A 15,332-nucleotide genomic window follows, 5' to 3' on the forward strand; every position below is an offset into this window, starting at 1 on the left:
GGAAGGATTGGGAAGCGAGATTAGATAAGCATTTCACAAAGAAACAATGGGAGGATGTATGCATGTATGTATGTCTCCCACATATGCAACAAAAATCTAGAAGACTTAGGATCTTTGCCAGGAAGTGCTTACATAGGTATTTTTATACTTCAAGCAGACTTCAAAGAATTTTTCCGCAGGCAGACAGCAAATGTTGGAGGTTTGGTGGGACAGAAAGGGGCAACTAGAAACATATTTTCTGGGAGTGTAATGAATTGGCAGACTTTAAAGATTCCCTACAGACTGCTCTGTCAGAGATGCTGGGTGAGCAAATTGGAGTAACTAGGGAAATTAGTTTTTTTGAGCTATGATGCAGAATCTGATTTGTCTAGACACAGCAAAGCAAGGCCTTGCAGAGTGTAATTATCACGGCTGCCAAAAAACAATTACTAGCAAATGGAAATCAAAGTCTAAACCAACTTTACTAGAAGTAGCAAATATAGTAACAGAGATAAAACAACTGGAACTGGGACCTTTAGAAAAGGGTAGGAGCAAATTACATAGGAAAAAGTGGGAAATGTGGGATCAATACATGCAGAGGAGGAAAGAGGATTAAAATAAGGTAGAATTTGACTGAGCTATATAATAGTTGACTGACAGTGACTGGATATGTTAAAAATCTGATGTATAATGTTTGCAGCTACAGTCGTGTCAGCACAATTTGGAATGTACAATGTTTGCAACTGAGATTGTGTCAATATGGTTTATTTTCATTTATATAAATGTAACATGGCCTATGTCATACATAATAATTTAATAAAGATGTTTCTTGTTTAAAAATTTAGAGTTACTTCTTCAGTCCCTTCAGTGTCCTTAACATTAATGACTTAAAGGTATACACTTCACCCATCAGTTTAACACAACCAACAAAAGTCCAGTCTTTCTCAACCACGTCTTGGAAAGTCACATTTAACATGTCTAATCATAAATCTAATGGGACTGATGTTTTACAGTTTCCTATTTATTCTGTAATTTCACAATGTTGCTGGTTATATCTCCAAACACCAGTCTTTGGTTCCAATCCACAGTACTCACGATTCTTCTAGTCGGCTCTTCGGTTGTTTTTTTTTTGGAGCAATATAAAATGTTTCACTGGCAAAGACTAAGGCCTTTGTCCTTACTGAAAGAATAGGAATTCCCTTCTGCTTGCTTGCTCACTGTTTGGTGGCTAAGTATTTCTATTTTCTTCTTAACCTGTTCTATATCCACAATTATCTTTGCTCTTCCAGGAAAAATATTCTGAAGAAAGTTGGATACAGCAGCTTGAATCTTACCCCTGCCTCTCAACATTTCTTGACTGCTAGAATAAACCTGCTTCTCTTTTCCCTGGTGTGCAGGGAGTAATAATTTTCCATAAATACTTGCTCCAATTTTTAATACTTTTCCTTTCTGACACAATTTTGAAAAGAGCATCTCTTTCTGCTTCTATGATTGTATCCTTACTAATAAAGATGTTGGCTGCTTTCTCGTGGCCAAATTTGGAGCACAAACATGATGTGCCCTTTCAATTAACAAATCCTGCAGTTGAACACCAGTCCAATCCCTTATCTGTACTTTCGTAAAATTAATACAGTCTTTTCTTTCCAGTTTCTCTGATACAGCAAAAAATCTCAGTCTTACTTTATGCACACTGTCTTCCAACTATATTATTTTTTAGAACAGCTCTTACAAATCCTCATGCTCAGCCTTTTCTTCATTTTAGCCTCTGATTTTTGCAGTGTTATTAAATCATATAAATATCAAGTTTATTCTGTTTTTTTTATGCCTTGTGTTACTTTGACTGCATATATTCCATCTGTGTTTCACTTACTGTAAGCACTTTAGTGGTTTGATTCATTTTTTTCTTCAAAATTACTGGAAGCCATTTCCTGTACCAAAGCTGAAACCTAAACTGTTTTTGCTAAACAGCTGTATGATTCTTCCCAGCCAGAATTTTGCCATCTCCTTTTCTTGTTGCTTTTCTGTTACTTTCTCCACGTCTTCTTTGTTGGCATCCAGGTAGTCTAATTACAAGCCAGCAACTGAATTTTATTCAGTTTGATTGCTTTAGGGACTTTTTTTCCACAACTGTAGTTTTCACACTTGGAGATCTCTAATAAACCTATTGATAGGTGTGCAGCTATTATGGCAATCCCATTTACCAGTTCATTTTGTCAGCTGGCCAGTTTACATGATCCAGTATAGCACATCAAATAAATGCAAAAAAAAAAAAAAAAATCTGTTACGAACCGGCTGAAATTCATGGATTAGTTGTTACTAGTATTTCAAAATGTATTTATTTATTTATTTGTCTTTGTTTACTGGGAAGGTCCTACTGGGTAACACCCATTTTCAGTGGAGGCCTGGGGAGAAAAGCTCCATTTAACTTACATTGCATTATACTATACTATGTCCCAGTTAAACACAGAGTAGTTACATTTCTATTTTCATTTATACACAAATAGTAGTTACATTTATAGATTCTAAAATTTTACAGAGGTGGAAGTTACTAAAGAGAAAGCCCACTTACAACTTAGTGAATTGTACAAGCAGCAGTTAGTAAAAAAACTGTTTTGTCATTTCAGCGAGAGGTTGAATGTATTCTGTTTAAGGAGAGAATTTGGGAGTATCGTACAGTGAACACAGTCTTAACCTTTTAATGAACACATGCAGGACCAGGATTGGTTAAGATGTTGTTTAAGCAGTGGTTTAAAACTACTGAGTTTGTCAGAGAGTTTTATTTGCGTAGGGATATTATTCCAGAGTTTAGCAACATATTGGGAGCAGAGCGAGTCTCCTGCAGCATTATTTGACTTATCTATAAGTAATAAGAAATTGTTAATAGAGCAGAGGCCCCTTGTTGGACAATAAAAGGTATTTAGTACAGGACATTTTGTTGGATGATGAATGAGTTTGTGTGCTGTAGTTAGTTGTGAATATCTTAGGTAGTTGTGTAATTCAAGCCAGTTTAGTTGCTTTAAGCTATGAGAGTGGTGGGTTTGGTGGCAAACTTAGCTATTTTATTGTAGCAGGAGGCAAGTTTCTTTCTTTGAGTATTGTTAAGTTTGTTAGGATACCAGCAGCATGCAAGAGACTTGGCAATAAGAAGGTGATGGCTACAGTTTTTTTTTTTTTTTGCAGTATCTGTAACGTATGTATTGATCCTATAAAAGAAGCCTAATTTCTGGTATACAGATTTAATGGTGTGTGCAGTATATGTTGGTCATATTTGAGACTGTCATTTATTATAATTCCCAGAAGTTTACTGTGAGTTACAGTTTCAATGACAGCATTATTTGACTTTATGGTAAAAGATTGCTTTTGATTTTGGCAACTTTTTGAGGTAAAAAGCATTAACTTAGTTTTCTTGCGGTTGAGTAGGAGGTTTGATTATTTGAGTCAGGTTTCTACAGAGGAGAAAGATTTGCGTGTAATGTCTTGGAGCTTATTTATTGTTGAGGCCGCACATATTAATGTTGAGCCATCTTCATACTGAACTAAACTAGCATGGCGAGTGGAGGTCAATAATAAATATAATAAATAGGAGAGGACCCACAATACAGCCCTAAGGGACACCTGTAGTACCTTGTTGAAAAGATGAGTAGGTTTGTTGCCATTTGACACCTTGTTGCCTTCCAGACAGGTTAACTAAGAAACCACAACAAGGAATATTGTGAAAGTTCTATATTCAGGTGAGTTAATCAAGCAGTTGCTGGTGTGAGACAGTATCAAATGCCTTTGACAAGTCTAAGAACATGGTGGACAGAAGCAGACCATTGTTTCTATGTTGGTTTACTATATTGGTAAAATGCAGTAGAGCAGTAGTGGTGCTGTGCTGGGGCCTAAAGCCATAATATGTTTCGAAAAGCAGATTATTTGAGGTTAGTTACTGCATCATGTGCATATGGATGTATTTCTCAAATATTTTGGAGAGAGGGAAAAGAATCTCTATTGCTCTGTAGTTTTTAAACTCTGTAGATGAGCCACCTTTGTGTGGTGGCATGATGTAGGATTTTTCCACAATGATGGGATGCATCTTTCCGCTATGGATCTATTAATTAGTATGGACACAGGGAAGGCTATGACTTCTGTGGCCATTTTTAGGTAGTCTGATGGTAGTTGGTCTACAGCTATGGAAGTAGTTTTTAGTTTAAGGAGCAACTTTCATTATGAGTAAGGTAAGTACTGGACTACAACTGAAGAGCTGTGGGTGGTTTTGAGTAGGCAGAGGTAGAGAGAGGAGGGCAAATGTATTTGTGTCAAAGAGATAATATTGATTATATAAAGTAGGAATTAAACTGGGTAGGGACAGAGTCTATCGTATTTTTCTGTTTTTGGAGAGGGAGTGGTGATCTTGCTGGGGGTGGAGTAGTTTATTTAGTGATCACCAAAAAAGTTCTGGGTTGCTTTTATGTTTGTCTTGTAGTTGGTATAGTGCGTTTGCTTATCCTATTTAACATGTAGTTTGACCAAAAATGTTCCCACTCTGCAGGCCATCACCATTACACCTACCTTCAAAGCAATTCAAATGTTACCTCATCTATCCAAGCGTATTTATCCTTTTTGTAGACCTTGGGCTCAGGAAGCGATTCAGGCTCTTCTTCCAGTAGTTTTAGTGTATCCAGAAGGTCATTCAGTGTGGTTTTCGACAGGGCTCTCCCTGAGCTAACCAGAGTTTCAGGATCTTCATTCTCTGTTCCTCTGATACTTCCAAACTGCAATGACAATAGAAATGGAAGTGCATTATTATAGTAGAACCACTAAAATTTAAAGCACATATTTAGTAAAACTGAGCAATGTGTAACAAAGCCATATAATGCAAGAAGAAGGTGTTACCGCAGTAGCACATCCTGCTTTAACCTCACGGACCTTCATTTCATGAACCTTCATATCAATGACTATTCTTGTAATTATATGAAAGCACAAGGTGAATGCCAAGTAGCTCAAGCTGCCATACCTGCTATCCCATAATGTTCTGTGAATAAGGAAGATCAAGGAGCTGTGAAATTATATAAGGAAGTGAGCTCTTTTCATAGGCTGCCATTGTACATAAGCAAATAACACTATGAAAGCTCTTACCATGCCCAAATGATGTTTCCGTATATATCCCTGTTGCAGGGTGGGGCATTTGCAGAAACTGCAAAATTATCTGGATCTGGGGTCAGCAACCTTTTAGTAGTGTTGTGCCAAAGTAATGCTGCAAAGTCACTTAGCGTGCCAACCTAAGCCCACCATATTTTTATATAAAACAACCAGTGAAACACATTAACTTGGTCTCTCTTTCTCTCCAATATCTCTCACACACCGTCACTTCTGCTTTCATACATGCATTCACTCTCTCTCTCACTCAATTACATTTTTTTATGGGATCATAATTACAGTATTTCAATTCACTCAGTGTGCCACTGAAAATCATTCCAAATGCCACGTTTGGAACACATGCTGAAGGTTGCCGATGCCTGGTCTGGATAATGCCAAGATTACAAGAATAAACTAATGATCAGTGTATGCAGCAGTTTTGGATATCAATCTACAAGAAATTGAATTTCAAATCCGAAGTCTTAAATAAAGCTAAGTACCCCGTTGGGGAAACTTTTTCTTGCTCCAGACCGATGTCAGTAAAAGTTAACAATTGTATTTCTTGTGGGAAGCAAATACCTCATAAGGATTTTCATTCTTATTGTATTCCTTGCCTAGGCCCTGACCACGACGTTGCTAGTTGTCGGTTTTGTGCTAGATTTAACCAACGCACTATTACGCGTCGGAATGATTTTGCTTTGGCCAAAGGTTTAACTATATAATGCCGTCGGAACAGAGTTCATAAAAGGCACAAGGAAAAAGAAAAGGACAGGCATCTGAGGTCCAAAACCGACAACGAAGCCTCTTCTAGGCCAGTCGCCGGTTCTCAGTGAGGCGCTTTCGCAGCCCCTGACAGCCGCTACTTCAGAGCCACAGGCCGCCTCCAACTCCCACGTGGAGACAACTAGGTCTCTGGAAACTCAAGGTATTGGGCCTTCGGAAACTACTCTCTCAGATGGGTCCAGAGCCACTGAGCAGGCATCAGCTTCTGAGGATGTTTTCAGACCTACACAGCTTTCTATCAAGACCACTTCAGCAACCAAGACAAAGTCTAAAACACCTTTAAAGAAAGAAACACGTACAGCATTCTCTTGGACAGTCTTCCATGCCTAAGAAACAGATGCTTAAAATGGCCGAGGACCTAATTACTTTCATCAGGGGTTCCCATCCCCCTCCTGATAAAAGGCCTAGGCAAGACACTGACTATGATTCCTCTGATCAGGTTTCTATTTCATCTGATTCCTCTTCAGAACAGGGATATTCTCATCCTCCCTATGAGGATTCTGATGCTGAAGAATCTATCCCTTCAGCCTCTCCTCCTGAGGACTATTCTTTTGGGGAAACCCTGCACACCATGAGGGAGCATTTCCACTGGGAGAGCCAAGATTAATCAGAATCCAAGAAAAGGCTCAGAGACTTTCTTTTATTGCCTCAACACAGGCCTCTTGCTATTCCTCCTGTGCTAGACATTGTAGATGACGTATTTTCTGAGTCCAGTCGGTCTCCTGATTATTTACCCCCTGCACCAGTTAAGCCAGATATCAAACCCACAGGCAACCTTGTATCCAGTAAGCCAAACCAACAAAAGCTTCTTTCCTGAACGCAATTTATTTAAATTAATAAACAAGCGTTTTCGCCGTAACGCCTGTCACAGCTTCATCAGAGACAATCAGAACAGTTAAAAAACGCTAGTATTTATAGTTTAAAAGCAGGAAGTGACTCAAACAACATCATATCCTAATAAACTAAATTAGATTTTCAAAGATACATAAACAGGAGAAGTGGTAAATATCTTCAATACAATAAAACCATTGCCAATAGTTATGACATCAAGTATAAACATAAACTAGAAGTATATATAATTTAATAAATATATGAAGTATAAAATTATGTATAATAAACCCAAAATTAAAAATATATTTTAATAAATATGTTTTATAAAACATGTATATATATAAATAAATATATCAACAAATGTATGTGCATAAATTAAATTACTTGATTCAAAGCTACTTAAGCTTAAAAAATTACAGCTTGAGTCCGCTTATTTCAAACAGTGCCTTGTTGAAAATTTAATACCAAAAGGCTTACACAACAACTTTGCACCTTCAGGGTTGCTGACTGACATTTCTTTTTTTTTGTTGTTTTCGTTTTTTGCACTAGTTAAGCCAGATAGGTAGTACAGGGTTCCAGATTCACATATATTTCTTTATAAAAACCCTGCTGCTGACCCAGAAACTATATCTCATTGTCCGAAAGGGGTCAAGGCTTCCACTGCAAAAAACCCTGTTCCCTCTGATAGGGATTCTAGAGCACTGGACAGATGGGGGAAAAAAAGTTTACACCTCTGCTACTTTAGCTATAAGGGCTTTAAACTGCCAGTTTTACATGCTTAAATATCAGCAATACCTAATGTCTGTGCTAAAACAGAAAATGCTGACAAACTCTGAATGTCCTGAAAACAAGGAAAAAATGCAGGATTTTATCATTTTCCATCCGGACAGGGATTCTCTAAGGACAAACCCAACATTTATGCCAAAGGTAGTATCTAGTGTGGCTCTTAATCAAACCATTCATTTGCCTACTTTTTATCCAAATCCCCAGAATAAAGGGGAGAGACTTCTGCATTCTTTGGACATACACAGGCAGCTACGATTCTACTTGGACAAAACTAATGCTTTCAGAAAGACTGAACAACTTTTAGTGACATATACTGCAGGATCACAAGGAAAGGCTATCTCAAAGCAGACTATTTCAAAATGGATAGGACACTGCATTTGTTTCTGCTATGCACAGCATGGGAAATCAGTGTCTAAGGGCATAAGGCCACATTCGACCAGGGCAGCAGCCACATCAGCAGCCTTTCTCAGAGGAGTACCAACCAAGGAAATTTTGGAGGCTGCAACTTGGAGTTCAGTGCTCACTTTTACCAAGCACTACCACTTACCTCTTTACTCTAAATCCAGAGCAGGCTTTGCCACTGCAGTTCTGCAGGGCCTCATAGCCACTCCTAATTCTATTTAGACCCAGCCGCCCAACCTCAGCTTTGGGATTCAACCCAAGTGTAATGACTGCAACAGTGAAACACTATGAACATAGTACAGTTGTGTATCTACCGTAAATGTAGATGTTCGAGTGTATTCACTGTTGCAGCCCAGGTTACCCACCCACCATCCCCCTTTCTTTGCTGGGACTTATCTGTACTTCTCTATTCTATACCACCTATGTGGTGTATTTGCTTGTAGATGAAGGTATTGTTTATTTTAGTGCATGCTTTTTATAAGCAATGTTTTAGCCTACCCTTTTGGGGGCACCTGACATCTGGGGCAAGAAAAACTGAAGAAAATGGCGTCAGCTGCATCTTATATACCCCTGACGCACTGAAGTCAGGGATGAGGCGACAGCAACCGATGCCAGACCAGGGCTTTGGAATTCATGCCGACTGCGGGTAGCCTGCCAGCAGGATAACCCAAGTGTAATGACTGCAACAGTGAATACACTCGAACATCTACATTTATGGTAGGTACACAACTGTACTTTAGCTACCCATCTGGTAACATACGGGTTGATGCCTAGCTGGGAGAGTTTATCTGTTATGCCCTAGTGGGGAGTGGTGTCGAGGGCTTTGGCTGGGTCAGGGTAGGCAGTGCGCATCGTGTTCCCCTCGTCCATTGCTTTGGTGACTGTTTCAATGAATTCATCCAGGTTTGACAGGCATGATCTCCCTTTGACAAAACCAAACTGTGTGGGGTCAAGCGTTTGGAGGTTGCCAGTGTCCTTGTTTGTCCTTGTTTGTAAGGTCTATGGTGATGCGTTCCATGGCCTTGCTGATCAGGCTCGTTAGCCTGATGGGCCTATAACTGCCTGGGTCAGTAGACACTCCACCTTTGTATAGAGGGATTACAGTGGCTGTTCTCCTTTCAATTAGGACAAAGGTGATGCTCAGGCTTTAGTTGAGTAGGGTGTCTAATGACCACACTTTTCGGCAATGCAACCTGGACCGGAACACTAAAAGGCAGAGGTGTGTCCATATTCGTTAAGGATATCCACACCTCCAGGCTAGTTGCTCAGCATAATGCATCCGAGGTTATCCAAGTGCAACTAACGCTAGGCAAAATTGCAATCCAAATTGTAGCTTGCTACAGATCCCCCACCATGCCCCAGGATTCCCACTCCTCTTTTCTTGATGTACTGGAAAATATTAGGGTTCAACCAAACACCCTAATAATGTGCAATTTCAACTACCCCACCATTAACTGGGAAAACTACTCATGTACCAACTCCTTCGCTCAACGCTTTCTTGAATTCATAAACTCCAGTGCCCTGGATCAACTTATCCACACCCCCACCAGTGGCAACAATATCCTAGATATAGTCATGAGTGACAAGTGTTCCACACCTGAAGTCAACGCCTCATTGGTCCAATCCAACCATAAGCTAATCACCCTAGATATCCACATCCTGCCCCCCCCCCCCCCATTAAGGAAACCACTGTAAAAAATTTCTCCAAAGCCAACTTCATGCTTCGTAAGACAGAAGTGGTGAACTTCATGACACCCATGCAGATGGACAATACAGTTACGGCTACTGAATCCTACACAATTGCACTTTATAAGCACTTACACAAGTGCATGGATCGTGCTATCCTCCAAAAAAAGGAAGCCAATCTCGTGGTCCCCTGCCATAAACAAACTGTACAACAGAAGGAAGAAACGGTTGCAAAAGAGTGTAAAATTCCATGAGTGGAGGAGCTCCCTGGTCAGCCTCAGTAAGAAGCTGCGATCCCTGATAAAATCCTCCAAAGCTAGTTACGAAAACAAAATCGCCACTGATTCTAAAGACAGCCCCAAAGCATTCTATAGCTATGTCAAGAATCTCAATGGCAACACTCAGATCTGCTCCGAGTTACAGCATAATGGCACTAAAGATACAGATCCAACTGATATTTCCAACATCCTGGCAGATAGGTTCAGTGCTAACTTTACCCCCCCTCTCACCCCCTAAAGGGCCCATCTCTATACCGGAAGAATACAAAGTTCCTGTAATCACGACTGTACAGGTATAAACCACATTCTCCAAAGCCAAGAACACAGCATCTGTGGGACCAGACAACATCACAGGCTGCGTTCTACACGACTACAGAATGAACTGACACCCCACCTAAGTACTATGTTCAATCGTAGCCTCACTTCAGGCTTTGTGCCCGCTGAATGGTGCACAGGGATGGTTATCCCATTCCACAAGGGGGGAGCCACCACGGACCCCAGGAACTGCCCCCCCATTAGCCTGACAAGCCTGGTCTGCAAGGCCATGGAATGTATCGTCATGGAACTTGTGGGCAAGGACATTGGTAATCTCCAAACTCTAGACTCCGCCCAGTTCGGATTTGTAAAAGGCAGATCATGTCTCCTTAACTTGATAGACTTCTTTGAAGCAGTCACCAGGGCTGTAGATGGGGGTAGAGTGGTTCACGCTGCCTATCTAGATCTTGCCAAGGCTTTTGACACCGTGCCCCACTCTGGAATTATAGATAAACTCACTAATCTAGGTATAAATCCCTATGTCACAAGATGGGTTGCCAACTGGCTCACTGACAGAACCCACACTGTGGAAGTAGCAGACTCCAAATCAGACTTCAGACCAGTGACAAGTGGAGTACCACAGGGTTCAGTCCTGGGTCCTCTCCTGCTAGCCTGTACTTCAGAGAAGTAGATACCAAACACAGAAGGTCTTTGGCTAATGAAGTTTGCAGATGACTGCAAACTAGGAGCCATAATCGAAACTCCTAACGATGTGGACATCCTACAAAAGGGCCTCACTGAGACAGATGCCTGGTGTCAAAGCCATGGCCTCAAGCTCAATGCCAAAAAGTGCATTTTCATCCCCTTTGGTAAAAACTCTGTACCCATGAACTGCAACATAGGCGGTAGTATACTTAACACCAAAAGTGTGATAAGAGACCTTGGGACAGAGGTGGACAGTAGTCTCTCCTTTGATAATCACATTGCCACAGTAGTCAGGAAATCCTTCTACGTGGCACACCTCATCACAAAAGGTTTCTCATCCAGAAAAAAAGAGGTCATTGCTCCCCTCTACTCATCACTCATTAGAACCATTATAAAGTACAATGCCCCTTTTCGTATGTACCTCACAAGACATCTACAACAACTGGAAAGGCCGCAGAAATACATCACAAAGGGGATTACAGGCTTCAAACAGATGACCTATGCAGACCATCTCAAAAACCTTCAGCTTTACTCCGTCGCATATCGCCTACTCAGAGGTGATCTCTGCCTAACATACAAAGCTATGTCAAACCCAGAGCTGTTGGACATGCTCCAATTAAAGAAATCCCAATCCCTCCGAGCTACACGCTCTAGGGACCTAAACCTTGTCACCATAATAAACAGAACATGCCGGAGGGATAGATTCCTGTCCCAGAGACTTCCCATACTCTGAAATAAACTACCTATATATATCAAACAAAGTTCCTCATTAGCACTCTTCAAGAAAAATCTTGATGATTGGATGGGAAATAGGAAATTCACCCCAGGGATCACCTCTGTGGCTCTGCTCGACAATGGCACAGGAAAATAATTTTCTTGGGTGGCAAAAGCCAGGCTACCTTTTTGGCTGGGCTTGTATAGGCCCTAGGGCCGATAGCCTAGTACCTACCTATGAACCTATATACTACAAACATAGCAGTGGGTGACAATGACACCTCTATCCTGGTCATACACACTAAAATGTGCTGGGAATGGGGATGTCAAAAATAGATGATCATGGAGCTGAGAACCAAAATGGAGTGGAAAAAACAAGACAAGTAATTGTGTATAAAAATCAGAACCCCAACCACAACTGCCAGTGTCAAAATAGGAGGCCTTGCACTAAGCCTTTTTCCATGGTGTACAGTGGAGGTAGGAGCAGTGAAATCCCATGAAAAATATTATAACCATAATGGAGATGGCACTGTCATGACAGACGGGTCAACACAACCACTGAGATTATATGGGGAGGGGGTCAATGTCAGGACAGCCAACCTGACATGAAGATAGTGAATGGCAGTTAGTCAGGATAGACAACCTGTCATGGATACAATCAGCCAGAACGGAGGTAGTCATATCAGGACATACAGCCTGTCAGAGACAAAACTATGGTGGGTTTGAAGACACCAGAAACAATGACAGGGTTTGGGATTTTAAATGAGGAGACAACTAGAGACTAGAACCATAAAAGGGAGTGGATAGTCACATAAGCGGTCTGTCATGGAGCAGCACGTTGACCAGGATAAGGATAAAAAAAGACTGAAACACAGGACGTTCCTACTGACGATAGCCAGTTCATACACAAAATACCTCTAGCTCTTCATCTGGTTTCTTGCTTTGTCCCTGTGGAGTTCCAGGTCTCAGACTTGATGCTTCTTCAGTTTCTGTAGCCATATTTAGGTTTGTATCTACACAATAGAAAAAAGTATAGGTTGAACAAAGCACCACATATACTCCATAAACAAAAGACGCGGTTTCAAATCTCTACAAATACTACATCTTCTTTTAATGTTTATCAAAACAGAACCAACAACAGACACCATCTTTCCATATCTGATATCTAAACTGACCACTTTCTAAAAGTGAACTGAAAGGCTTGCAACTTCTGTCAGATCTGCTATCCATGAAAGGTGGTCGTTTATTAGAGGATGCTGTTCTCGTTTTAACACTAAATGATCTAATGCAATAAGCAACAAGCAAAGATAAGAGGACTGTGAAGTGACTGCAACAATAAAAAAGGTAACGATGAAAATGAAAGTAATGCATAATGGAACTACTGTGGAGAACATAAAGATAAGAGATAATGGTAAAGTCCCCATTCTTATACTTTTGTTTTAATTCAATTACAAAAATGCCCATGTCTGTCAATACTATGGATGACATAGTGCAGACGGTGGGGTGGTCAAAGAATATTAAAATGCAAAACTAATGCTGCTAACACCTTCCCATGCCACAAGGATAACGTAGTATTGATTTAACCAATAGACCAAGTGCAAGATGAATAGTCATAGTGGAAGGAAAATATGTGGTTTAAACAGCTCCTTCCTCAGCTGCAAGTTCTCCACATGGAGACAGAAAGAAGTGGACATTTTATGGGGGGTGTCACCACATAAGAAGACTTGCACAGAAGCCTAAAACCTTTTTTCTTTTGGCTTGGACTTCTGAAAGACCATTCTGGGAAGGTGGTCAGGAACAAAATGGCACACCTTCTAAAGTCATTACTCACTGCTCTGACCTATATTCCTGAAAGAAGAATGAATGAACTAAGAAAAACATGTACTTTCTTGAAGTCTGCCATGGACCATTCCCAATATCCTAGAGGCATGCATTTCTTGCTAAGTTTTAAGGAAATAAGCAAGCATTGCCCTATCCCTATTAGTTCTTAAGAAATCCTGTGCCACTTCCCAGAAAATGTACTCATAACTGAGTTTCAATTAATTAAATTCAAACGTTTACAAAATGACTGAATACCTGTTCTCAATTCTGACAGCCAGTGACTATGCATTTTCAAATCATCCTTGGATCAAAAGGGAGCAAACTCAAAAATAATTATTTTCATGGGTTTTCAAATACTTAAAAAATGTATAAATTATTGATGAAGAGTGGAAAGTGCCTGGAAAATCCTACTTGTTTTAATATTTAACTACTCTAAGAAAAAATGTTAAAACCTAAACAAATACAAAAGTGAGACTACTTTCGGTAAATGTAATTAAAATGCTCTTGGACATTTCAGAAATACACTTCCAGAACTCCTCTCAACTACTGCTGCTAACATCCTCTACATTTAGACCCCACTTCCTTGTTCTGAAAGGATCAGCATCTCCTCTCAACCACTGTTGCTAATGGCCTCTACATTTAGTCCCCACTTCCTTGTTCTGACAGGATCAGCATCCAACTTTTTCACTTTGCAAAATTCACCACTAAATAATAACAAAAGGAAACAACAGATATGAGGTCAATGAACTTGCCCAAGTTAGAGATAATCTCAACAATGGAGACAGAGTACAGTTCCAAACACTGAAGATGGATGAAGGGTGCAATTAACCAACAAAGAAGGGTATTCCCATAGATAAACTGACACAGTAAGAATGTTTCTGTTAAATCCAGTACTGATAACCCTGATTGATGTTTTTTTTGGCTGCCCTAAACCACAGCAGTAACTACCAGGGTGAAAAAAGCCAAAGGATACTGAGCCCTGAACTACCATCTTACCAAATGAGGCCTGCTCCCAGAGTCACAATCAAGAAGATAATGCATGTTTATTGAAAGTATACAGTGACAACCAAGTAGTTATTGGGCAAATGTCAAATATGCAGATGCAGACAATTCTGAAGCAAGCAAAGGAGGCAGCTTCTCCCTTAATGGAGTATTTTGTGACCTCAGAATTCAACATTACTATATGATAGCAAGATACAATGCAGTTTGCAATCTATGTGGAGACTGTGAGCTTTACATTCCCTACAATAAAGGAGATGCTCTGTTCCATCTTCTTAAACAAGAAGCTGATTCAAGCAGCCCCCGGGATGACAGCAGGACTCCAGCTTATGAGGTTTCTCTCTCATGTTTTTCAACAAAGAAACCAGGGGGATGAATGGACTGCTTTGGGTTAAGGATAACTAGAATAACCGGAATAGTCTGAAGTTCTAAGGACTTGTGCCTCCCTGCACAAGAAGGCCTGAAGATTATCAGATTTAACATGCAGAGGTGACTGCCACTAGGAAAATAATTTTCCAAGAAATTAATTTAAATTTGCCAAGCAAGCATATTACAGTTATGGAAAGACAAGCCTGTGAAGCACATAAAATAATGTACTATACAAGGGAAAATGTGAAAATGAAGTGCTCCTTCAAGGTACTGTTTTGCCAGCTAGTGCTGTGCCAAAATTCTGTCATCTACAAGGTCACAATGTGCAGAGAAAGTGGTCATGTGTACCTTATTGGATAATAACTTTGTCCCAAATCATACAAAAGCCTAAAACAGATACATATCACCTATTAGCTGACTGACTGAAGTCATAATGCATACTAATCCATCCAAACTAAGAAATAATTCCATATGGATACAACAGTCCTACCAAGTTAGGGGGATTCCTAGCAGCCTCAATAAAGACTTTGCAGGGAACCCTGGTAGAATCCAAGGGTCTAAATCAGAACGTAGGCTGTGTTTGTCACCACAATCATCCTTGACTTG

The 15,332-nt window shown here is 40.2% G+C and overlaps 1 protein-coding gene across 3 annotated transcripts in view; it reads right to left on the minus strand.

Moving 5' to 3' along the window:
* Window positions 1-15,332, minus strand: part of CEP131 (centrosomal protein 131) — a 1,433,457-nt gene that overhangs the window by 884,333 nt on the left and 533,792 nt on the right. For all 3 annotated transcript variants that reach the window (XM_044085078.1, XM_044085077.1, XM_044085076.1), the window contains exons 11-12: window positions 12,453-12,550; window positions 4,554-4,733 (exon numbers count right to left, since the gene is read on the minus strand). In XM_044085078.1, coding sequence (XP_043941013.1) covers window positions 4,554-4,733; window positions 12,453-12,550 — 278 coding nt within the window. The remainder of the gene's footprint in view (window positions 1-4,553; window positions 4,734-12,452; window positions 12,551-15,332) is intronic.

Source organism: Protopterus annectens, chromosome 10.part0 (assembly GCF_019279795.1).
Source record: "Protopterus annectens isolate FY-2018-M chromosome 10.part0, PAN1.0, whole genome shotgun sequence".
Taxonomy (NCBI): Eukaryota; Metazoa; Chordata; order Ceratodontiformes; family Protopteridae; genus Protopterus; species Protopterus annectens.